The 26,877-nt window shown below is 33.6% G+C and overlaps 3 protein-coding genes across 3 annotated transcripts; 2 read left to right on the top strand and 1 right to left on the bottom strand.

Moving 5' to 3' along the window:
• Window positions 1–1,945: 1,945 nt before the first annotated feature.
• Window positions 1,946–5,340, top strand: LOC123657097 (ubiquitin carboxyl-terminal hydrolase 7-like). Its single transcript, XM_045592684.1, has 9 exons — window positions 1,946–1,956; window positions 2,046–2,209; window positions 2,297–2,556; window positions 2,654–2,828; window positions 3,009–3,201; window positions 3,420–3,573; window positions 3,880–4,013; window positions 4,874–4,970; window positions 5,169–5,340. The coding sequence occupies exons 1-9, from the start codon at window positions 1,946–1,948 to the stop codon at window positions 5,199–5,201; spliced, it is 1,221 nt and encodes a 406-aa protein (XP_045448640.1). The 3' UTR covers window positions 5,202–5,340.
• Window positions 5,341–7,729: 2,389 nt separating this feature from the next.
• On the bottom strand, window positions 7,730–15,230 carry LOC123657426. The gene is made up of 7 exons (XM_045592971.1): window positions 15,048–15,230; window positions 14,291–14,510; window positions 10,343–10,504; window positions 9,952–10,030; window positions 9,698–9,807; window positions 8,555–8,645; window positions 7,730–7,910 (listed from the first exon to the last, which is right to left on the bottom strand). The coding sequence occupies exons 1-7, from the start codon at window positions 15,228–15,230 to the stop codon at window positions 7,778–7,780; spliced, it is 978 nt and encodes a 325-aa protein (XP_045448927.1). The 3' UTR covers window positions 7,730–7,777.
• Window positions 15,231–22,710: 7,480 nt separating this feature from the next.
• On the top strand, window positions 22,711–26,709 carry LOC123657286 (WD repeat domain phosphoinositide-interacting protein 3). The gene is made up of 7 exons (XM_045592865.1): window positions 22,711–22,866; window positions 22,970–23,251; window positions 23,330–23,481; window positions 24,749–24,955; window positions 25,390–25,627; window positions 26,389–26,640; window positions 26,683–26,709. Exons 1-6 carry the CDS (start codon window positions 22,800–22,802, stop codon window positions 26,490–26,492), a joined length of 1,050 nt encoding a protein of 349 aa, XP_045448821.1. The 5' UTR covers window positions 22,711–22,799; the 3' UTR covers window positions 26,493–26,640; window positions 26,683–26,709.
• Window positions 26,710–26,877: the final 168 nt, after the last annotated feature.

Here is a 26,877-nt window from a genome sequence, read left to right as displayed (position 1 = left end):
GAATAACCTCAATATTATTTTGGAATAACAAGAAATATAAAGTTTTATATGTACTTACGTGTGAAACGATATTCCTTCAGATTTTTTGTTTACTTTGGTATTATTGTTTTTGCACAATTTAATCACACAAGACGGCATTTTATAAGCAAAGTTACTGTATGAAGCCTCGTGACATACTAACGAAAATGAGCGTAGTTTGATGCATATGTGTGCGTGTGAGCGTGTATTTACTTGAAGGAGCCGAGTTTTGTGGCTTCACTAACAACAAAGGCCGCGCATTATCTACTTTTTTTTACTATATCTATGGCGTGAATATAAACAATACATATAATAGAGTAATTGGCTTGTTTTATTAATCTGTCTATCTGCTGGTGTTATCTAATTTTTTTATGATACTGTAAAAGATTCTACCTATTACTAAATAATGTATGTACATAATTGTAGGTATTTTAACTATAAAATTTAGAAATGAAGATTTCCTTGCAATAAACATGTTTATCCCGATATGAAAAATAACACAACTTGAACATTTTACAGCGACGACGAAAGTTTTATTACCACCGAACGTAGCGGTCTCGTTCTAAGCGGATATAATATTCTAGCGATTTAAGTACAAATTAATTCGGAACCCTTTCTGGCATATTGAAAGTTAATGTTTGACTTAAACCCTGTTTGTATATTTGACCTCCTTACAACTTTAAAATTGTTATTCAATTATTTGTCCGTATGATCCGACTTGTTTAAAAATGACATCTGAAATCCTAGGATGACATATGTCATCAGCTTAAAATTTACAAGAATAAATTATATTTTTTTGATAACAGACATTATGTATTACAATTTATAGTGAGGTAACTACATATTTCGGCATTTATATTTTGTAATTTTAAAACACAATCAGTTTTAATTACTTTTTTAATCTCGCAGTTATACCACATTACTATTGAAAAATGCTCGGAACTGGTAGCGCGGAAAATACAACAACCGACGCGCTACAAACCAACGTTGTAAGGTTTTATTTCATATTATCATTTTGACAAGTATTGTAGTGTAGACCGTTTATCGCCATAATTTCGTTACAAAAAAAATAACTTTAACCTCTCTAACTTCAAAATGACGTTTCTTAATCTAAAGCCTAGCCGTATCTTTTATGAAGGAAGTTGAAAAAACCTGAATTCATCCATCTACAGATATACTTAATCTCAGATTTTCTCTGGGCAACATAAGTTTTTGACTCTATTTTTCTTCGGTACCGTGTAGTATCCTGTATTTGAATCATGCATTCATGTTATGGTAATGACTCGTCTTCCGACTTTTTTATGCTATAATGGTATCAAAGAAGCCGGAGATCCGTCCGATAGAAAACAGATAACATAGCATATGGAACTTTGCACCACTACACCAGGAGTATTGCAAGCACGTTACTGACCTTTAACCCCTTACCTTCCCCCGAAACTCTGGCTACCTTACTCACCATACAACAATTATACTAAGGCAGTATTATTTAGCTGTAATTTCAGTGCTAGATTATTATTATTATTAGAAAATGTTATATTTCTAATAACACAGAATAAACATAAATAACGGCATGAATCTACACAAGTAACAATTGAGTTTCAGTAAACATTAATTCTAGGAACTTACAAAAGATGATGAAGATATCGCTCGTCCCGAAGCGACCTTTCGTTACACAGTTCACAATATTAGTCAACTTAAAGAACAAGTGTTATCTCCTCCTTGCTACGTAAGATGCTTGCCATGGAAAATTCTAGTTCTTATTCGAAACACAACGACTCCGGACCGTCAACAGCAAAAGGCACTTGGAATCTTTCTGCAATGTAACGGAGATTGCGATTCACCGGGGTGGTCGTGTTATGGACTTGGTGAACTAAAACTTTTATCCTACAAGCCTGATGGGGAACATCTTTGTAGGAAATTACATCATATGTACCATAGGTATAGACAAAACAAAAAAAAAATCCTTGACTTTTTTCCAATTTAATAACCTCCTTTTCATTATTATAAAATAACTATCATTTTATTAGCAAAGAAGACGATTGGGGTTTTGCTCATTTTATATCATGGAATAACTTAATGGATCCCGAAAACGGTTTTATAAAAGATGATTCTATAACTATTGAGGCGCATGTAGTTGCGGAAGCTCCACATGGAGTTTCTTGGGATTCTAAGAAACACACAGGATATATTGGTTCGGAAGACGTTTTACTCTAACTTCATTTATACTAAGACTGTAAATATATATCTTCTATATATAAATATATATCTATACTTACAGGACTCAAAAACCAAGGTGCAACTTGTTATATGAATTCACTTCTGCAAACACTTTTCTTTACAAATGTTCTACGTAAAGCCGTTTATAAAATACCAACTGTGGGAGACGATAGTTCCAGATCAGTTGCTTTCGCACTTCAGCGAGTTTTTTACGACCTACAATTTTCTGATAAACCGGTGGCTACAAAAAAACTTACAAAAAGTTTTGGCTGGGAAACTTTGGACTCTTTTATGCAACACGATGTTCAAGAATTTTTAAGAGTAATAAAACATTTTAATAAACAAAAGTCATAAAATATTTTTTAGAATTTTAAATAATATCGAAAATTATTAATGAAAATCGTTTATGTTCTTTAAGGTATTACTAGACAAGCTAGAAAATAAGATGAAAGGTACTGTAGTTGAAGGAACAGTTCCGAAATTGTTTGAAGGGAAAATGACTTCCTTTATAAAATGCAAGAACGTAAATTGTTCAAGTACTCGAGTTGAAACATTTTACGACATTCAGCTTAGCGTTAAGGGAAAAAACGATAGTCAGTCCTTTTTATATTATCTCGAATCGATACGATTTTTCTATTATTATTTATTTCCGGATACGCGATTAAAATGTGAAAGATATTTCAGTGATTCTTTTATAATAATAAATAAATATATCTTTTTTAATATATTTTTTATAAGTTCATTAAAACTAAAAAAAAAAACATCTGTTTTAGTTTATGAATCATTTCAAGACTACATCGCTATAGAATTACTTGATGGAGAAAACAAATACGATGCGGGTGAACATGGCCTTCAAGAAGCTGAGAAAGGTGTTCGGTTCGATGTATTCCCGCCCATTCTACATTTACACTTAATGCGGTTTCAATACGACCCACAGAGCGATGCATCCGTTAAGTTTAATGATAGGTAAATTGGGTAAATTTTAACCTACAGTGCGATTTATCTCATCGAAGTCTACTTTTATTGATGACTTCTACCTTTCTTTCCCCATTCACATTAAATTTACCATCACCATTAAAGTGTTCGACAATTCATATCGTAATAATCTGTTGATAGTCTAAGTAACTTGTAAATTTGATGTAAAATGGGACAAGAGTAACAAATTTATTTTGGTCTGGTAATAGATTTGAGTTTTTTGAAGAAATAAATCTGGATCAATATCTCCAAGAGACACCACAAATTCCCGCGCATTATACGTTGCACGCGGTGCTCGTCCACTCAGGAGATAATCACGGTGGACACTACGTCGTGTTTATTAACCCTAAGGGTGATGGGAAGGTAAGTAATTAGTTAACTTAAATTGGCTTTTAGAATGTCATAATAAAAATACACAATTCTAGTCTTTTAATCTTTAATATTCATATAATTTACGAGTCCTTGGTCTAACGTTGACAATTGCATACTCGTATTTTCATGATAAAAAAATTAAAGTTAAATGATATGGATTTACTTTATTAGAGACATATAGTAACTTGATTAATATAGGGCATGAATTAAATTTAAATAGACTTGAAATTATTCAAGACTAGTAATTTATCTTTGGTATAGGTAACTAACATGTATTATTTACATGTATTATTTTAGTGGTGTAAGTTCGACGATGATGTTGTGTCTCGATGTAGCAAGCAAGACGCTATCGAATACAACTTTGGAGGAAAAGAGGATGCACCGTACCTTGCAAGACGCGCCACGAGTGCCTATATGCTGATTTATATTCAGTTAGTTACATTTTAAACTTTTTAATATAAACTTAGACATATTTCAATAATATTCATTGTAAAAAATTTACTTAAGACATGATTTTCATTTCATTTCATTAATGTGTTTATAGCTTTGGGTATAATTGTTCTTGATTTTTTGTTAACAACTAATTTTGAAACAAGGAAATTATACATGTTTTACCTTTAAGTTGAAAAGTGTATTAATTTTGTGCTTAACTAAAAATTAAATACCTACATATTGTAGTAAGATTATAGATATAATAAAACATTCCCTGCTAAATGAAATGTAGTTTAAGCACAAAGCGGCTGAGGTGAAAGGTATTGTTGAACACTAATAGCTCATTGAAATGGATGGTCGAACCACCTGGTCCCGTCACATTCATTATATATATGTAAAATAAAGTGGAACGACAGTTCAAATAACAAATATGAGAATATTGTTACATAAACAGTACATAGGTCATTAAACAGTAATTTTAAACTTATTTTAGAAGAAGATTCCTCTTCCTTCATCTATCTGCCATTATTTTGCAACGTTCCTGCAGTTTAAATTATTGCTCCATCAATCTTGCAACTTCAAGACTTAATATAGATTTTAAAATGTAAATCTTTTGAATATTTACATTTGGATATTAAGTTTATCGTAACCTTAATTGGTGTAAAGTGGTCTTAGTTTTTATTTGGACCATTTGTGTAATGACAATTTTACTATCATCTTAATAAATAAGCGCATTAGACGCAGCTATTTGATATAAGAGCAAAGAAAAGAGGTTAGGTTAGAGGTTAAATTTGATTATTAATTTAAGTTTCATTTCTCTAAGTTGTTATTTAGTTTTTGATGAAGTTTATTTTTACAGAACATCACAGTTGAAGTACGTCCTACAAGATGTTACACAGAACGACATACCAAACGATCTATGTGAAAGAATCACCGAAGAAATGCGATACGAGATGGTAAGGACATGTAAATATCAATTCTGGTGTTGCTACTACGGTAAAGAATTTTATTAAATTTGCTTTTGTATAAATTATTTTCGTATTCCAGGCGGCAGAAAAATAAGATGCAAAAAAGTCAAATCAGACACATCAGTCGCTTCGGTCAAATATTACTCAAAGATTTTCAGCGCAGTAAAACACTTCTTCACTTTACAGGCCATAGCTGGCTCTAAATATAAAGGAAGATAACGAGTTAGGAACAAAGGCAAATAATAAAACGGTTTTAATTCCCTCTGTTTCGAAAGTGCCGGTGGCGATTGATGTAAATTAATCGGATGATTGATCTTGTTATATTTACTTTGTATATTCTTGTAATAATTATTTATGTATTATTATTATTTTTAAAATTAATTGCTTCAGATATTTCTTAAGTTTATTGTCTTAATTTAAATTTTTATGTTTTTTTTATTTTTTCTTAAAATAAATTCAGATTTTTATTTTTATTTATTTTTTTTATTTTTTTTGGATAAAACCCGACAATTAACCGATGTTATCGCAGATGGCTACAATATGTTCTTATCTTATGCCAATAAATCTCGTAGCAAAGCGCGATAAATTAGTCTCCAATTACTGACGCTGCAAAATGTGCGCTTCGGGCGACACTAAAAAATCTGAGAGCAACAATGGCGCCGTAAAACCTCCAATCTCCATGTTGATGGCTAAAGTCAATCTGATAACGCCTAATACTTAGCTTAACAGCTTTGCTAAAACGTCAATACACGTAACACGAATTTACTTTAAGACTTAAAACACTACAACTTGTTTGAGATATTTTTATTCTTCTATGAATGGCTACGGATATGTTATATTACTTTCAATCTTAATTTTTTTGTTATTTATTCGGACCGAGAGGATTCGCTTATTTTTTTTTGTAATTAGACTACTGTTTAATAAAATTATACCATGCTATGGTTCGGTTACTAAAACGAATCTCCAGTTAATGATAAATTAAAGAGTTTAATTAGCAATGGTACAAAGGATATTATAAAAGTATGATTTTTCAGTCAGATCGTATAATTTATATCGAAAACGAAAACTCCAAGTGGTAGCAGCTCAGCATGTCTTCGCTAATTAATCCAGCTCGACTATTTATTAGGGGAGTTTTTCTTCGTCACAACGAGGATTAAGGCCGGGTCTTCCAGTAATTGCTAGTCCGCCAACCGAGTTTAAATATTTTTATTCCAACTCCAAGTAAAATGTAGACAAAGACTTTTACGGGGCGAAATTTGAAACTACGAGATTCATAGCTGTATTGAAATGTCTGTTAATTAAAGAAAACTCGTTCCTAATGCAAATTTTAATTGGAAAATAATGTTTTAGTACTTGATAGACGAGAGCTTGTCTAATTTCTAATTTTGATTAATATCGATTATCTCTTTGTTTAAGTGTACCTAAATTATTTATTTACTTACGAGAAACAATATCCGAAATCGAATTGAATTTTAACCAATTTTGTCATTTCGTCTTTTACCTCTTCTTCGCAATATATACATATACAACGTGATGCGTCGCCTTACCCCTTGCTACACATGTATAATAAAATACAAATTTTACCTTAGAGATGTGCGCATTGTCTTATCGATAAGTTTAATTCATGCGCGTAAGTTACATTTTATTTGAATTTAACAATATAAAAACCAAAGCCGATAAATCTACACTTGTTTTATATTTATGATATCGTTAGTAGTCTAAATAAATAGTCATCATATTGCCCACTATTTTGATAAAACTACCTGAATAAGTCACGGACTTTCTTAGTTTATTTCAATGTTTTTTGTTTAACAAATTATACAAATAAAAGTTTTTTATCTTCATTATTATTCTTATCTCGTTATGTTTTACAGTTGATCTTAGTCTACAACAAGGTATACCTTCTTACTTAATATATCGTATCACGTTAAAGATCGACAGATCAACTTACACAGAACCTGTAGCGCTCGAAAGAAGTATTAACAAAGCTAACCACATCTGAGCAATTGAAAAATAAGTGCGAAGTAGTAATTAAATGGAAAATTGGCCAACTTTGTCTTTCCCACCAAGCATATAACTATTTTTAATGATATGAAGTTTTTTTTCTATTCCAGTTTTTATAAATAAATAAAATAAAATTATATTACATTAAAGAACGATAATTTTCTTTCACATCACTATGCAACGTCAAGTCGTTGGCTTTCAGGACACGGTAAAATTTTTAGCTGATTTTGTTTTCTCCGATTTTAGTACATATAAAGGTTTTTATTGTGTATTATGTAGTAAATTTGATTCGTAATTCACCTATATATGCCATACTTTAAATATGTTTTAAAGCTGTCCCATTTTAATTTTATTAAAAAAACCGACAAAAAGTGAAAACAGTTACGTTAAGTATTCATATCTGTAATTAACAAATTAACATTGCATAAGATAATATACTGAAACAAAAAATTAAAAAAAATTTATGGTATAAATATGGGATATGCAGTCGCATAAAATAAAGTATTAAATGCTTATTAAAATAAATTAAAACCATACGTTTGTGTCAGTTATTGTTTTTACTTTTTTCCAATTTAGCTTAATAAGAATTTAAAATATCGTACCATTACTATGATATCACCACTATATGGTCTGTTAACCGTGACCTAAAAAATGTACTTAACTGAACTTCTACGCACAAGCTCGATACACTCCGAAGACAATATGTAGTATACTTTTTCGTTGATATTTTTTTAAATGTTCTATAAGAATAATATGCGTGTATTTTTATTGAATTTTACTTTCATAACATGCTACTCGGATTCTTCTTCTTTATCACTGCACGTTTTCATACATGCGGACATGGAAGAAAATCGATTTTGGTTTCCACCACAGCCACCGTAATTAAACTTGAGACACGTTTCCTCGTTAATGTCATAATAAAACCTGTAAAATATAAATAATTGTTATTAGTAAGAAGTGACAAGCATTTTAGCACTGACGACGCGTTGGCGCAGCGGTGACAGCACTGGCTGTTGCACTGGCGGTAGCGGGCTCGATACTCGCTCACGACAGACATTTGTATTGACCATATATATGTTTGTGTGTATATATATATATGTATGTTGTGTATTGTGTGTGTTTTCGGACTCTGACATAGAAGAAAATCCTACCGGGGGCCGTTGAGTGTGAAACGTTTATTTATTAATTTTTTAAGTCACTAGAGAGAGAGAGTCAGAAATAAAAATAGGGAATATTTCCATATATTTAGCTTCATATAATTTCACTGTGCTTATGATTCTGGAGTTATGACAATTATAATATACACACTTAATATTAGTGTGATAGGTCAATCAGTTCATTCTTCATTACACACATTATTATTTAATGTAGTGTGTAAAAGTGTTGTGTTCCTGTAGTGAGTAAGGTTGCCAAAGCGGAGTTGCCAGAGGGAAGGTCGACAACGCGCTTGTAATGCTCCTGGTGGTGATTGTGTTCATAAGTTTCTACTTACCATCAGGCGGACCGTACGCCTGTTTATCACGAAGTGCTATAAAAAAATTATTATGAGAAAAATATTTCTTACTTACTGAGATATAAGCGCCAAACAGAATCCAGTCTGTGCTTGTAGAGAACAAAATTCTGGTCGCTCAAGGTCTTTGATATTTGTATCAAGAGCCCCTAAAAAATTGTATAATAATTAAGGCCATTATGTTATCCTGAAACTGTTTTTATCGTGTAAATTTTTACATAGAAACATAATAAGTAACTGATTACCACTCTCTATTAAGAATGCTCAAACATTAGAGACATTTAAAAAAACTTACAAAAGAAATGTATTTATCGTCTTAATGAATGTCAGTCTATTTTTATATCAATATTTTATGCTATGATGTTTTGTCTTTCATTTCAAATTTATCAAAATTTTTTATAGATATATATTTATATGTATATGTATATGGTGTATATGTATGTATATGAGTATAATATGTACATGTGTATGTTTTTGTTATGTGTGTGCGAGTGTAAACGGTAGGGTCGGAAGGGGTAGACCTAAGCGGACGTTCCGAGACCAAATAAGGGACGTCTTGAAAAAAGGCCAGGTCAAGAGTACCCTAAACCGAAGAGCATGTATGAAGGGAATAATGAAAGTGGACGAAGCGAAAGAAGTATGTAAGGATCGTAGCAAATGGAAAGAAGTGGTCTCTGCCTACCCCTACGGGAAAGAAGCGTGATTATATGTATGTATGTATGTGTATGTTACATAACATATTTGAGCTCTATCCCACACTCTTTATTTAGTATTAGCGATAAGACCGCCTGTTCCAACTGATGTAAATTCTATTTTTATATATGATTTGTAATACTGTTGCTGCGAAATATACTATATACTGCGAAAGTGTAAATAAATAAATAATTAACAAATTTTGTAAAAGATAATATGTAATTTTCACAATAAACTTCGATTCAATATAAGTCCGAACCGCAAATAAAGCATTCTGTATCTCCATAAATACTACGAACTTTCATACAACACATTTAAATATCGAATTAGAATACAATGCATCTGTCTGACGTTGTCATTTTAGCTTCTGTCAACTCAAGTATTGATGGCGTTGTGACGTATCACGTCACGCGAACCCGTGTTCTGTCACATCATCGTTAACGGGTCATTAACTGTTTAAGATGTCTAATACGTGTTGTTGATAGTTTGTATTCTTTATTATTCTTACCTTTACAATTTCGTTCACAAAAATCACTTGTGTAAAAGTTATTTTTATTACCCCCGCATCCGGTATATACAAACGGTTTGCATTCATCTGTTTGTATATCGTAATAAAATCTGAAATTATTTAAAATGTTGAATGAACGCGTTATAAAAAAATAACGCCAGTTTCTTTTTTCATATGAGAAATTACTATAAAAACAATAAAACACAGGTGAATGAAAAAAGAATATAGTTATACGATTATATAATATACTTTACCTTTCTAATGCCTTTTGACAATTTCCTTTTCTTACTTGGAGACGACACCAATAATCCCAGTCCACAATGGAATAAGTTTCTAAAATTTAAAATTGTTGTACACTTCATTGTAAACAAATAATTTGAAATATGCAAATAAAACTCAATTTTCATTTGATTAAACTTATTTTATATAAATCAGTACCTACTAATCTTATAAAGCTGAAAAGTTTGTTTGTTTGAACGCGCTTATCTCAGGAACTGGTTCGAATCAAAAAAAAATTTTTGTGTTGGATAGTCCATTGATCGAGGAAGGCTATATAATATTTGAATGCGTTTGTCCTTAAATTAACGCATATGAAATTTCGGGACACAGCTATTAAATTATGATTATTTTTAATTTATATCTCACCACTATTCCTTTTGTTCTTAGCCCCCACATATTGCAACAATTCTTCTAATCCACTTGAATTCGCTGATTCATAATAATTTCTATCGACGTTTATTCTTTTATGTAATGTTGTTGGCTTCGGAGAAGTGCTTTTGCGCAATTTCGAAGTGGTTAATGATACATCTAAAGAATTATAACCATAAAAAAGTTTAACAAAACACGAAAAAGTGCAAAACCAATTTTACATATAAACAAAAACGTAACAAACTATAAATCATTATAGCAAAAATAGAAATATAGAAAACTTCTTTCTTACAGAGTTTAATAGGAGGTTAAAGTTTCTCAGTAACATTCGTGTTTCTAAATTTAAAAATATGAAAATCGATATTAAAGCTTTTAAAATATATTTTTTTTATGTTTAAGTGACATACTTTGGAGAACTTATAGCTTTAAAATTGGGATGAAAATTTGATATTAAACTGTTTCTATTTTTTATTTGTTGGAATTTGTTTGTTAAACTTATTGTGTAAGGCGTTGAGGCTACTAAAAAGATTAATATTTACCAAATTTCACTCCTATGTATTGTCAAATTAGTTAGAATAAAAAGACAATAAGTACGACAAAATTAAAACATAATATTAACAAATGTACCTAATTCTACCAATAGATTATTATTATAAAAATCATAGTTATTTCTATCAACATTAACCCTTCTGTACGTTGTGGGCTTCGGAGAAGTATTCTTGCGGAATTTAGCGGTCGTTAACGGTACTTGTAAATCATAAGAATAAACAATCTTACATAAAAAACGATACAAACACAAAGAAATAAATAACAATAAAACACATTTTTTTTTTAAATTATATGAAAATCAACACTGAACTCAAACCAATAACTTTTATATTCTATAAAATTTTATTACTAATGCAAAAAATAATAAAAATACTTGTAATAAAAATGAAGTTTGTCTGTACATTAAGGATATTTTAAAAAATATGGCGATCTCTCTAACATTTATAACAAATTAGTACTGAAACCAAAGCTGTATTTTTTTAAATAATACCTGACTGGATCTGGCTATAAGAATGTACCTTAGAGTATACATTGTAATGTATACTCTAAGGAATGTACCTTGGAGGTAAAACCGAAGCAACTGAACGAAATTAAATAAAACTGCGCAAGATTTAAATTCATTCTAAAAGATATTAAGGTCGTGAGCACGGCTTCTATTTTATATTTTCTTATAGTTCCTTACGGCAGGCTTGACATTTCGCTGAGCGACCGAACTGAAAAAAATGTGATACTATAACCGTAAGAAAAATATATAACGGAAGTGACGTAATATCAGTCACACGACTGTGTAATATGACGTTTGTAAAACTAAAATATTACTAGTAAACTTCTTTTAAAAATTATTTATGTAAATTTATACTGTCGACAAAAATAAATAAAGACATATGTTTTTTTGTTTTACTTAATAGTTTGAATTATTATTATTATTATTTTGTTTGATTTATTTTATTTTAAGGTATTTGTTATTTTCTAAAATACTAAAATTTTTTAAATACTTTTAATAAAAAAAAAAAAAAAAAAAAAAAATCAAGGACCATAAAAAATATATAAAATTCAACATTTTTTTTCAAATTGTGTTGTTTCTATACTATCCGAAGGAACTTCGTTCCTACCTGGTGTCCCATGACACCACATAATTTTTTTAACTCGACTTTATAAGAACCTTTCATGTTTACCAATAGGATAGTTTGTAATTACAAATAAATATAGAATATTGTTACGTTTGTTTGTTTCGTTGTATCCTCGAACAGATAAGCCGTACATTATAAACAGCACACATAAAAGTGGAATTATTTGAAGACTCATATTAACTGTGTACTGTAACACTACACTTGGGTAAATGGAAATAGAAGATAACTAGTTTATTATTTTATGCTTCACCCTCACACTTACAGCGAAAAATCAATGATAATTAATAATTGCTAGGAATATGCAGCACTGGAAACTTCTATTCAATTTTCTTAACACATACACTGCGGACTGTTTTAATTGCGCGTCTTAATTATACCACAAAATCAATTTACAATTTCATACATGGGATTAATTTAGCTTTTCGCCCCAACTTTGTGTTGGATTATTTAGTAATTTGTATTGAATTGTTGAGTACCTACCTAAAGAAATAATCACTCAGAGTTCAATAGCAAAATAATAATATAAACAAAATCTTTACTAGTTCCTATGTCCAGCAGTGGACTGTGATAGGCTAGTTCAGCCTATCACAGTCCACTGCTGGACATACAAGTTCGTGCCAAAAATGGCGTAAACTCATGTGTGTTGCCCATAGTCTCGGGCAGACAGTCGCGAGGCAGGTAGGATGGTGCCCGCAGGGCTGGCTTTGGCCCACCGAAGACGCTGCTGCTCGTCTTCGGCCTATGTATTTTAAAGCCAGTAGTTGGATGATTATCCCGCCATCTAGTGCAATTTTAATAAAATTTATAAGTTTTAGTCTCATAGTTAATCACGCATGTTTTCTGGATCTTAACGAAAAGCAACTAAATAAGCTTGAGCGCAATACTCACGTTCTTTACTGTGTACCTTTTCTAATGCGCCTCAATACCTCAAAGAACGATATATATGTATAAGAACGGTATATATAAGTGGATCGTTAACAATGTTATAAAATATACCAGTCGATGACCACTTAATATATATATATATATATATATATATATTAAGTGGTTATATTATATATAGATATATACAAACTTATTGTTTATTATCTACATTTATATGTTTATGTATGCGTTTGTATATATGTATATATGTACACACAGTATTTATAATTATACTAAATAATTTGCCTCTATTGTAAACTTTCTAACCGCTGCTACTATATCATGTCTTGTGCCCAATCTCATCAGTGATTAGATCGCATGTGTACATCTTTGTTTTCAATTCTTACTGTGATTATTTGTATTTTGGTGTTCAATAAAGAATAATTATTGTCTATCTTATAGCAGAAGTAAGAAGAAAAATATAGCATTATCGACCTGTTTTACCGGTTTGGATATAGTTTATCCTACAAATATGTTACGAATACACTTTAACAGTAGGAGGTAATATTGGTCATTAGGGCCAATTTTAAATAATAAACTAAATTTTGTAAATTTATAAATAATCCTTTGTTTAGAAACATTCATTGAGGCATTATATCACTGTTTAACTGTCTAAAAGAAATTTAATTTACGACTATTAATTACAGAATTCGTTCCTATTTAAAAACTCAGATATCGTAATGATTAACTGCAAGTTCCGTATCTAATTGTGTATGGTAATTCAATAAGTACCTACAATCGGTATTTTTGCATCAAATGAAAATATTTTCCTTCTAAATAGGTACAACAAGTAATTAGTAAAGTAATATATCTATACAAAAAAATAAAATTGGAGTGTCTGTTTGTAATAATTATCAAAATAACCGCTTTTTATTAAACTCATATGGATGTATACACGGTACATGTACCAAAATAACATTTTATAAAAATTTTGTCTGTCTGTCTGTTTGTTCCGGCTAATCTCTGAAACGGCTGGACAGATTTTGAAAAGACTTTACTGGCAGATAGCTGACGTAGTGATGAGTAACTTAGGCTAATTTTATTTTAGAAATTTATTTATTTTATAACTCTGCGAAGTGATCAATAACTTTTTTGTTAAATTCGACGCGGACGAAGGCGCGAGCACAGCTAGTATATATATACCTAGTCCAGCCATAAGTTCTGTTACAAATAAAAATGCTTTTTTATTTTAAATAAAGTAATGTAATATTACTAAAATTTATACATGCATATTTATTAACGACTCAGCAAAAAATAAAAAAATATTCTATTCGAAATGGCCGCCTTTAGCTTTTATTCAGGCCTTTAATCTGTTTAGCCACGAATCTATGGATTTACGCACAGTTTCCAAGGGAAATTTCGCCACTGCTTGCCCCAAAAATTTTTAAGAGACTCAATGTCGCCTTGTCGCTTAGTCTGTCCATGTCCTCTAAAACTGACCATAATTTGAAGTCTAAAGGGTCTGGGCTGGATGAGGGCCAGTTTTCAACTCTTATAAAGTCCGGAACGTTGGTTTCAAGCCAGGCTTGGGTAGTTCGTGCCTTGTGGCCAGGTGCAGAGTCCTGCTGGAAAGTCCACGGTATATTTTTAAAAAGTGTATTGCTGAGAGGTTTCACAACATGATCCAAGACTGTATCTTGATACACTTTGGCTGAAGTTTTCACTCCTTTTTCACAAAAATGTAATTTTGTGAGTCATTGATAAGACACGCCCCACCAAACCATCACTGACGCAGGATGTACCTTTCCGACAACTTAAACAGATTCTTTAAAACTGTGAGCGTACACTTTATCATTTTGCTTATTGTAGTGTTCTTCAATCGTGAAAATTTTTTCATCGGTAAAGAGGATATTTCTGTGCCTTTCACCTGCGTATCGAGAAAGAAGGCGTTTTGGTCGACCCACTCACTTTAATTGTAAAAATTGATTTAGGGCATGTTCTGTATATCGGCGATAAGCACCGAGTTCCAGGTCTTGTTTTATAATACGCGACAGAGTCCTAACGGGAATCTTCATTTCTCGCGATAAGATTTTTTGCTTCCTAATGGGGTTTCGACGAATTCTGGCTTTAACAGCATTAACAGCCTTTGTAGTTCAAACAACACGCGGCGGCCCCGATCTTTTCTGGTCTTCGACAGACAAAGTGTTGCTGTATCTGTTGATAGTACGATATACGAACATACGGCTGATACCAAGCTTTTGAAGTGTCTGGAATATAATCGACGACTCCATACCCACTTTGTGCAAGGCGGCAATCCTATTTTCTTTCACACCATATTCCATATTGAAATTTGATAATGAAAACGAAAAAATATGTGAAATGGCGCAAAATCGAAAAAACTTTTTAAAATAAATATACGTGTTCCAATTTCAAAATAATTAAAAAGTTGAAAAAAAGAAAAGTTTTTTATCTAACAGTATTTAAGGCCAAACTGCATATTTCTACAAATGTTTCTTTCTGGTTTGATAGTCTGCCCTTATGGGTCTTTATGTCTTAAGGGTGCGTAGTGTCTATGATAAATTTCTTCTAGAGATCTACCGTCTAGAGGTCTACCGTCGATAACTAAATTTGTATACAAAAAATTTAAGTGGACTAAACCATAAGCTATTGCAAATATTATTTAAAAAAAAAAAAAGATTTTTATGCTGCGCATTCGTAGTGAGTAACGAGACAGAAATGTAATTAGACGAGAAAAAACTGCTTGGAAATAGCTCCGGTTAACGGAGTCCGGTTTATGTTTTCCAAAAACAGAGAAAAAGTTTAAATTGTCGTAGTTAGTAGAAAAAAAAGCAAAACACAAAACTTGCTAGACTTATTAGTCAATTTTAAACCATTAAGTTCAATTGTTTATCTACTTAGGTATACTTATCATTTTACTTTCTCCGTGCAACTCTTTTAATTTAGTATAGTACCTGGATGACTGATGAGTACCAACGCTATTTTTTTTTTGTTCAATCGTATTTTTTGGAAATCATGTTTAAGTACGAATTACATACTGATATTTTTACATACTAATATTTTTCGATCTTACCGACATAATAATATAAAAATATGAACTGTTTATTTTTTTAAATATACTAAGATACAAATTAGATGCCTAGCCCACCCGGCAAATAACGTTTGCGGGTGGGCTAGGATATTTATGCTAAGATTAAGAACTTCGTACGATTCTTTTAAACAAATCTTGTCTTGGCAATATATACCTATCAAATGGAAAAAAAAGAATTACCAACCAACCTGGCGCAGTCGCTTGGATGATACGTACATAAATACATTTCGACGATTTATTTTTATTTATACAGATTTTGCAGCATATTTCAAGTAAACGTCAAGTTATAATTGATCTATTAGTGGTCAAATTGTCCATCCCGCTGTCGCGTGTATATTATAATGATTTCTCTGTCACTAGGCTACAATTGCATCATTTGACCGGGAGGCAGATGTTTGCTGATCTAATGGCATTTTCAATTTGCATTCAAATTCCTAAACTCGCATTGCTGCACAGCGCGGGACGAACGACTGAATGCCGAATGCCCCAATGCCCGAATGCTAGGATACTCCAATGCTCCAATTCCCGAATTGGATTATCCCTAACGACGCACTATTCAGTAAGACCAGTCCGATCGTGTTCATTCTCTAGAAGATATATTTAATACCAAATAAGTATATCATATTCCACTTTAATTATTTTTGAAAGAATACATACTTTCTGTCATTCGATATAAAGATGACAAATAATGATTATTTTTTGAGGATAAAATACCAATTGTTATATAAAAATACGATTGTCTGGCAATACAATACTATTTCAAGACAGTAAATTAAACTCTAGGTAAACGAAGTGTTATAACAATAAACGCTGCACAATCGTATCGTAGACCGCAACAAAAACAACGACTGAAGACTGAATATCTTTCCAATACATTAAAATTTCTCTAAAGAGTAGCAAAGTAATCCTCGCGAACGGATAGCTATGAACAAAGGCTTTTGGACCTGCAAAATTAAAGTGCACCCGAGCCGCAGTATTAATTAGTACTAGGTATGGTTTTTTATCGTCTGGTCGGTGAAGACGAGATTGCAACAGGGACCGGCGACGATTAATAATTACTTAATCTTCCCTGCGGCTGCGGGAAAATTGCCTCTTCGATTTAGTGAAGAAGAACCATAATAAAGTTGCCCCTTCAAAACGTTGCATTCGTCATTTGGTATCGTTAATGTACCTCCGCTTTAAGTTTTAATGCATTCTACTTCAGTAGAAATACTGATTGCTTATATATACCTATCATAGTATTACACTATTAAAACAATTAGGGGTAGTAGGTATTCTACGTTTATTACAAGTTTAAAATATTTAAAAAATAGGAATTAGTACTTAGGTAATATCTATTTTGTGACTACTTAATTTTATTATCATTTATAAGAAAAAAGACTGTATTTTTTGCATTTAATTTTTTTTTTTTTTTTTTTTATGACAAATAGGCAGGCATTTGACCACAATCTCACCTGATGTTAAGTGACGATGCGGTCGAAGGTGGAGCATGCCTGCCTAATAACAGCCTATTCACTCTGGCCTTGAAGGCACCCAGATTGTATTGTTCGGGAAACACAGACGCGGGCAACGAGTTCCATTCCTTAGCTGTGCGCATCAGGAAAGTAGAGTCAAAGCGTTTTGTGCGCGTAGGTGGCATATCGATGACATAAGGATGGAACGATCGACCGCGCCTAGTGTCCCGATGGCGGAAGGTTGTTGGGGGAATTAGATCGTGTAATTCCTTCGCACACTCACCGAAATATATTTTGTAGAACACCGACAGACGAGCTACCCTACGCCGATGATCGAGACTCTGCAGCTTGGTGTCTGTCAGAGTAGGGTCACCTATGAGTCTCTTAGCTCGTTTTTCCACCGAGTCCAAAGTTGCCAGTTGGTATTTGGCGGATCCATCCCAAAGATGGCAGCAATACTCCATACAAGACCGAACTTGTGCTTGGTATAGTTGAAGCAGCTGTTCTGGAGTGAAGTATCGCCTGACCTTAGAGAGAATACCTAGTTTTTTTGCTGCAGTTTTTGCTTTGGACTCGATGTGTTGCCCAAAGTTCAGATTGGACGATAGCTCTACACCGAGGAGCTGTAGGGAGTCGGTAATTTCCACAGAAACATCCCGGAAAGTCGGAGCCAGGTGTAAAGGGCTCCGTTTAGAGGAGAACACACATGCCTGTGTTTTTGTAGCGTTGAACGTGACCAGATTGGCATCGCCCCATTCAGAGACTGCCTGGAGGGTGACGTTCAAGCGGCTGACCATATCCTCTCGACAAGACTGGATAACATCCTTACTAGCCCTTGCACTCGAAAAGTATCTGTCCGTCACTGTGCAGTCGTCAGCGTACCCAAAGGTACCGGAGGCGAGCAGATCGTTAATATGCAGCAGGAAGAGGGTAGCGGACAAGACTGATCCCTGAGGAACACCAGCGTCGATAGCCTTTTGGTCCGACGAGTACCCGTCAAGGACAACTTGTATTGAACGTTCGCTCAGGAAGTCAGAAATCCAAGTGCAAAGGCCAGGTGGAATACCATATGAAGGAAGCTTGCTTATAAGGCTCGCGTGCCAAACCCTGTCAAAGGCCTTCGAGATATCGAGAGACACGGCAAGTGCTTCGCCGTGTTTGTCAATGGCCTCACTCCAAATATGTGTGGCATACACTAGAAGGTCCCCAGTCGAACGGTGCTGGCGGAAACCGCACTGCCGGTCGCTGAGGAGATCGTTACCTTCCAAGTGGGCCAAGAGTTTGTTGTTTAGTTCACGTTCCATAGTCTTACAGAGTATGGATGTGACCGAGATGGGACGGTAATTGACAGGGTCTGCACGACTACCTTTTTTGGGCACAGGCTGCACGTTGGCAAGCTTCCAAGACTTCGGCACTTTGCCAGTCTTAAGTGACAGGCGGTACAGGCGTGTAAGAGGTGGAGACAACTCAGGGGCAGAGGTACGCAGGACTATCGCTGGTATACAATCCGGTCCGCTGGCCTTGTTCACGTCTAGAGTTTGCAGGATTTTAAGGATCTCTTTTTGGCGTATGCGTACTTCTGCCATAATGCAGTCAGCACGAGTTGAGATTGGTGGAGCTTTTCCTGCAACATCCAGACGCGAGTTCTCAGCAAAAAGAGATGCAAACAAATCCGCTTTCTCTTTTGCAGAATGGGCCAGTGATCCATCAGTCCTCAGCAATGGTGGAAGTGACGGCCGACAAAAGTTAGATTCAACGGCTTTTGCCAGGGACCAAAACGCTTTGCTCCCAGAAGGGTAAGAAGCTAGTTTGGCCCCAATGCGGCTGATATGGTTGAATCTAGTCCTGCGTAACGTCCTTTTACATGCCTTGGCGGCTTGGTTAAAAGCTTTCTTCAAATTCCGAGAATTTGGAGACTTGCGCGCTCGAGCTTCAGCCCATGCAGTGTATGCCGACCGCTTTTTGGCTTCTGCACGATAGCATTCCGCATCAAACCATGGGCGAGCTTTTCCATTCGTCGCTACGTCAGAGTATGGTATAAAATATTCCATACCCTGGCGTATAACCGCGGTAATGGCTTCAGCGCAGCTCGACGGATCATCAGAAGAAAAGCATACCTCTCGCCAAGGATAGGACGAGAAAAAGTGACGCATCTCATCCCAATCCGCTGCCTTATATCGCCACACCCGTCTAGGGCCACATGGGGATTCTTCGGGTGGGGAACAGACGGATATTGATTTTGATTTTACCAGATAGTGGTCAGAAGTACCCAGTGGTGCAGAAACTGTTATTGAGTACCTGTCTGGATCAGTTGTTAAAAATAGGTCTAAGCAGTTGGCGGTATGAGAGTCTACGTCTGGTACCCTGGTAGCACAATTTACAAGCTGGGTGAGGTCCAGCGTCAAGGCTAGTTTACGCACTTCTCTCCCAGCATGGTCGGTCACCTGGTATGGGTAAAAAAAAAAATTTAAAGACTAGGTAAAATAAGAAATTTAAAGACTAATTACATATAATTATGCTAATACTACAAAAACATTAATTCATTAGGTACCTATCTACATAATTGTAAGTACTAATAAGTCAGACGGCATAGCACAAGAGAAATCACAAAAATAATCCTTGTCCACTGTCTTATCAATTCTAAAAACAGCAACATTACAGAAAGACTAATTACTATTCAGTGAACTTTTTTGTGATAGCAGTATCTTACATCTATGAGATCCTACAAGCATAATTTCAAGACTGTCTCCAGATAGTAATAATTACATTGTACAAACCACAACGCCAAGGAACCATTACAATGAAAAAACATACCGCTACATAAAAGTAATGAGAATGGAAATGCTTGCGTAAAAATTCAATCATTTCAAAAGCTTTACAAAGATTTCTAACAACGGGGCTTAAATGAAATTACAGCATTGTTTCGACGTTTTTCTATAGAACGTATAATATTTGATACATTTTAGGCTTTACTTTATTTTCGTTATTCATTTTTACTTTTACATATTATAAGAATTCTTTTGTTTCTTTTATTTCAAATGTCCCTAAATTGAAACATTTTATATTATTTTATAATTATGGTATTCAGAGTCGAGACACGCAGCTGGGTCTTATAAAAAATAAATAACACAAAAAAATTCATAACGAAAAAATTACTTTTAGGTAGGAGGAGTTTAAAGAATATAGCTGGGCTAGAATATACCAGGGCTGCCAGATGGGGCGATTTGTCGCGAATTGGGCGATTTTTTTCATGGATACGCTCCTTTTTTTAAGTTTGGGCGACAAGTCGCAAATTAGGCTCTTTTTAATCCTCAGCGTTGGCAACAAGATAAAAGTACAAAAACCGTTACAAAAAATATTGTTTTTTTTAATGTCCCAAAAAGCTTCCTTTAATTTTGAAATTGAGTCAATATATTTTATCTGTATCTTTTATTTTATCTTTTGTATCTTGGGAGATGATGTAAGTTAATAATATTTTAAATAAATAATTTTTAATTTCGAGTCTGTTATGATAGACTGTCATAAAAAAACTGACAGACAGATCCTAGTGTATATTCAAACTTTCATTGGGCGACTGCTAAGAATATTTTGCGACTTTCGATCATAGATGGGGCGACTTGAATCAAAACTTTCTGGCAAGCCTAATAGCCACCCCATCTCTTCCTGTGGGTGTCGTAAGAGGTGACTAAGGGATAACACAGTTCTTCTACCACCTTACTTAAAACTTACTTAGACTTACTTAGGAACTTATAAAGCCGACCGATGGCGGGATAACCATCCAACTGTTGGCTTTGAAATACACAGGCCGAAGACGTCAGCAGCGTCTTCGGTGCGACAAAGCCAGCAATGCGGTCACTAACGCGCCAGCAGTGGACTGCGATAGGCTAAAGTGATGATCTCAGCGCTTATGGGTTTCATCCCACTGGTATTCTTGGGAATAAAAGTCAATGTTTAAAGTTCATCTACTTACAAAAAAAGGTTTCAGCAATATTACCTATATTATATAGTACAAATACCTAAAACTCAAAAATATAAATTCATAAAATACGCACCTAGATAACTAGTTAGTACCTAGTCTAGTTATCAGATGATATGCAGTAGTTCGCGATAATCGAAATTTTTTTTTTTAAATTCGGCATCCGTCCAAGCAACATTCGAAACTTTTTACTACATTCGAGATAATTTTTTATTCTTTGCTTTCGACAACCTGTCATCAAATATTTTATCAATGGCTCAAATAATTCATCTGTTTCATTATCATATAATATATATTTTATAAATATATTACTTGATAATGAGCTAATTTATTGATTTAAACTCTCAGTACTCGATAAATCATCATCATCACTATCATCTGGGTCAGTCTGTCAGTCAGTTCAGCCTATTGCAGTCCACTGCTGGACATAGGCCTCCCCAAGTTCGCGCCAGACATCCCGGTTTTCCGCAATGCTCATCCAGCCTACACCGGCAATCTTACGTAGATCGTCGGTCTAACGGGCCGAAGGACGTCCCACACTGCGTTTGCCAAGACGCGATCTCCACTCCGATAAGATGATTCAATTAAAAAGTATATAATTCTTTTAGAACTAATTAAAAAATAATAATGGAAACATTAAAAAAAATGATAATTAAATCGACACCAACAATTTATACTACGCCAATTCGACTTTTCGATAAGTTTGTTTTTTTTAAATGCGAACTTGATAAAATGTGTTTTTATATGTAATAAAAAAATTGTGAAATTGCAATGATAACTTAACTATTAAAGATACCAAATTTCAAATAAGTTTCCTTATTAATATAAAATGTATCACGTTTTTCCCTTTTATAAGCCTCTATTGTAAAGTTCACTTTTAAGAGTTAGCTTAGTATAAATTGCTGGTGTGAAATAATCAAAAACCAAATTACTTAAAATAACCGTTAATATTTTTCGACCAATTATTATTATATATCACTTTATTAATACGTTGTTGAGGTTGCTAATTCTATATTTTTTTTAACATTGAATTTAGCGCATTCTGTTGGTGCACTTGAAAAAATTCACATTCCAATTAAGCATTTAGTACAGTTCAGTATTATGCGCCACTGAGCCGCATTATGTTCTGTAATTGGAAAACTAGGTGTATTGATACTATTCAAGAAGCTTAAATGTGTTTTGTATAAGCTTCTTGATACTATCACAAAATATAGTCTGTGATAGGTAGTTTTGTTTATTATCAGTGAAACGTCAACGTCTCAAGGCATTTGTCTATTATTTTCTATCTGTCAAATCGCCGCAAAGTCGAACTATGATTGTTTAAGGTTTTTCTTGTTATTATTACTATAATTTAAGATTTTATTATTTGACCATGAATTTGTCTGAGGAAAATAATTTTTCAAATGGCCTGTTATATGTGGGATTTAATCAGGACCAAGGTAAAAATTGATTACAAAATAAGAAATTGAAAGTAGCTACTTTATAGTGTCTGATGATTGTCTTTACAGTTATTTCGTAAATGTTTTGTTGCAATTTTATCAGGTTGCTTCGCTTGTGGAACCGAAAATGGATTTAGAGTGTTTAATAGTGATCCACTTAAAGAGAAAGAACGTCAAAACTTTGCAGAAGGAGGCCTATCTTACGTGGAAATGTTATTTAGGTGCAATTACATGGCATTAGTTGGCGGAGGCAAAACTCCTGTTTACCCTCCAAATAAAGTAATCATATGGGATGACTTAAAAAAAGATTCTGCAATATCTTTAGATTTTAACAGCCCAGTTAAAGCTGTTAAACTTAGACGAGATCGAATAGTCGTTGTTTTAGGTAAACATCATTTGTTTTAGTCATTAGTCTTTGTTAATAATTGTAGTCTGATTATACCATTTATGACTTTTTTTGCAGAAAATTTGATTAAGGTCTATACATTTACGGCACAGCCCCAGTTGCTACACGTATTTGAGACTTGCCAGAACACTAGAGGCCTTTGTGTTGTATGTCCCAACAGCAATAATGCTCTTGTAGCCTATCCCAGTCGTAAAACTGGACATGTACAGGTAATATAATTAGCAATTTTATGAAACTGTGTGAATATATATTATGCTGGCTAAGATCTAGATTAGGTAAAACCGAATTTCGGGACCGTGGGGGGATGGGGGAGGGGAGGGTGGGGAACACTACCCCTGGTACCACTATCACACCTCGGAACCCCATGGTTATGGAGATATCGATGGTTAAAGTTTTGAGGTTAGAAGAAGAATTGGTCATGCGTTAGTTAAGTGGCCTCCAATTTATGGGGTGAAATGGGGGTGGGAGGGTAAAGGGTGGTGGGGAGGGTGGGTTTTTTAGCCCCCCGTAGTGTGCGTTTCGCGTAAACCCCGTGGTTTCGAAGATATCGTGTTTGAAGTTTTGGGGTTAACTTTACGTGAATCAGAGATATTACAATACCTTAGAGCTCCGTGTCTGACTCCACCTTAACTCCGGTGCAGCGGGAAGTGCACTCATATGCTCCATTCACCAACTTTCACATTTTATTTTCGAACAAATTTACGTAAAAACGATCTCGATTGCAAGATCAACAAACGATACGAACTGACGCTTAACGACTGACAAACCGACATTTTTAAACAAAATAACGCGTCAGACATAATATTCTAATAAAATTAGTAACATTGCGTGCTAGAATATAGGTTTAGAAATTCGAAAAATACCCAAAACCGAATCGGAGCACCCCACTGTCCACGTGGTCTTGGTCTGTCCTACCCCTAGAGTGTTTTTTTTGTGCTGCGGAGGCGCGGAGGGAGGGCAGCCCTCGCCCGCCGTGCGAAAGCGCGCGAACGAATGCGTAGAGGAGCGGCTGAGGCTGGTCGCCGAAGGCGACCAGCCTCCGCTGCGGAACGGAGCATGAGTGAGCGTGCTTTCGCACGCAAGGGCGGAAGGGCTGCACTTCCCGCAGCGCCGGAGCCAAGCGTTCCCTCTAACTTTCGAAATTCTTCTTCTAACCTCAAAACTTTAACCATGGATATCTCCATAACCATGGGGTTCCGAGGTGTGACAGTGGTACCAGGGGTAGCGTTCCCCACTCTCTCCCCCCCCATCCCCCCACGGTCCCGAAATTCGGTTTTACCTAATCTAAAGCTTTACCATTATGCTTTTAAAATTTGATGACTTTCAAAATATTATTTCAAAATTAAAATATTTCTTATTAAAAATAATATTAAAATAACTTAATTTTGTAATCATTTATGAAAGTTTTTTACAAATTTATAAATTTATTTTAATATATAATAACTATTCATTTTCATTCATTTTGTAATCAAACAGTTGGTGGAATTAAGTAGTCAAGCATCAACTAGCACAGGTACACCTGAAGGTCACCTTATTGCAGCACATGAGGCGCCTCTTAGTTGCTTAGCCCTTAATGTAGGCGGCACAAGATTGGCGACAGCGTCCATTAAGGGTACACTTATTAGAGTGTTTGATACTAATACAGGACAAAAATTAGCAGAATTGAGAAGGGGAGCAAATCAGGTATGTGAAAATAAAAATGGTAAATAGTCCCTTGTGAAAATGTTTGAAATGAAAATATTTTTTTGCCATATGGTGATTATACACACTTAATGAACATCAAAATACAAATAGTATATTTCAAAAAAATAAAAATCATGTTAGTAAATTTATTGCAAAATTGCTACATATTAACATTAGTTACATTACAAACTTAGGTAATTTACTTATTATTTTGAATAAATACTGGTTATTTCGCTCTCGTCTCTTAGACATCTTCTTTCTATTACGCCATTGGCTTTGTTAAATATTACAACAAATTACTTAACCTAACGTCGCTAGTGTTGGCAGAGAGGATAAAAAGGCCTAAAGTTTTAGAAAAACATCTTGATCCTTATATTTCTTATAATGATGTTAGAGTTTCTTTAAAATGTTTTGAAAATTCTGCCTTTTTTCAGGCTACTATATATTGTATAAACTTCAACCACTCAAGCACTAACCTATGTGTCACATCCGACCACGGCACAGTTCACGTATTCAGCCTAGAAGATGATAAATTAAACAAACAATCAAGTTTGGCGACTGTTAACTTCTTACCGAAATATTTCTCGAGTACTTGGAGCTTCTGTAAATTTACTATACCCAATGGTCCACCATGCATTTGTGCATTTGGTGTGGATAAATGTTCTATAATTGGTAAGTATTGCCTTTTTACCTATGAAAGAAAATATGACCTGTCATATTTATATTATCTCAAGATAAAAATTTTTTAGAGATATCTCTAAGTTTCTTTACCTTAGTTGTAAACAACAATGGTACAGTAGTTTGTGATTCAGACTTTATAAACATTTAAAATGTCAACTTATATTATAGAAATAAAATTAATAGTTTTTAGTATTATTATATCAATTCAGTTTGATAATTTGTAATAATGATCTTGATCTATTGCATGAAAAGAATGTACTGCATGTCAAAAAAGATAAAAATAATATAGTAAAATCATCAAATGGAGCAGATGTTGCATTTGCTAAAATTCAGTTTTTGAAATTTTGTTGCAATAGTTATTGTTCCATTAGTTGGGAAGCATTTCTGTTTCACAGTGCAAAGACATTTTATTTCTTGCGTCAGCATTCATTGTTTTAGTGTACTAATTCCTAAAAATTTGTACAGTTTATTCATTTTGTTTTAATATTGTACTTTACATTACAAAATGTACTATCTAACAAAATTTTAACCTTCATGCGAGGAGGGAGGGAGGAGGACACAGCAATACATTTTGCAATAACACATTTGCGTATTAGTCAGTTCTAAAATTTATTGACTTTATATTATTAATATTTCTTTTACATTAGTAAACTTTTGACTTTTGTTTTTTTGACATCAAAGTTTAACTGAAATATGGGTATAAAAATGAATAAATTAATGACTATTTATTAAAAAGGTTAATTCAATTACAGTGATATGTGCCGATGGATCATACTACAAATATAAGTTTAATGAAAAAGGTGAGTGTACGAGAGACGTGTACGCTCAATTCTTGGAAACATCTGAAGACAGATAAAAGTGATATGCTATATATATTTCAAAATGTGATTCAGGAAATTAGTATCAAGTACGGGAGTATCCTAATACCTTATAAACGTTGTAGTAATTGGTACTGTGTTGTAAGATTTATGAACCTTACTTAATAAGACTAGGAGATTTTTTTTGTTAGATGATCTTTTAAGTGAAATATAAAAGATCATCAAAAGTGTTCTTTCTTTATTACTTACTACAAATATTTGCATTTAATTTATCATTGACTACTGACAAATATTTGTTATTCGAAAGGTTTTACATTATTTAACTCTCATTTTATCTGATCCAATTAAGTATTATTTATTAATGTCAAAGTTTTTCATTCAATCTTTATCATAAAACTGTCTTAAAATTAATTGTTGTTTTCG

This window comes from Melitaea cinxia, chromosome 10 (genome assembly GCF_905220565.1).
Source record: "Melitaea cinxia chromosome 10, ilMelCinx1.1, whole genome shotgun sequence".
Taxonomy (NCBI): domain Eukaryota; kingdom Metazoa; phylum Arthropoda; class Insecta; order Lepidoptera; family Nymphalidae; genus Melitaea; species Melitaea cinxia.
The sequence above is the reverse complement of the archived record's forward strand: the minus strand, read 5'-3'. Positions and strand labels throughout refer to the sequence as shown.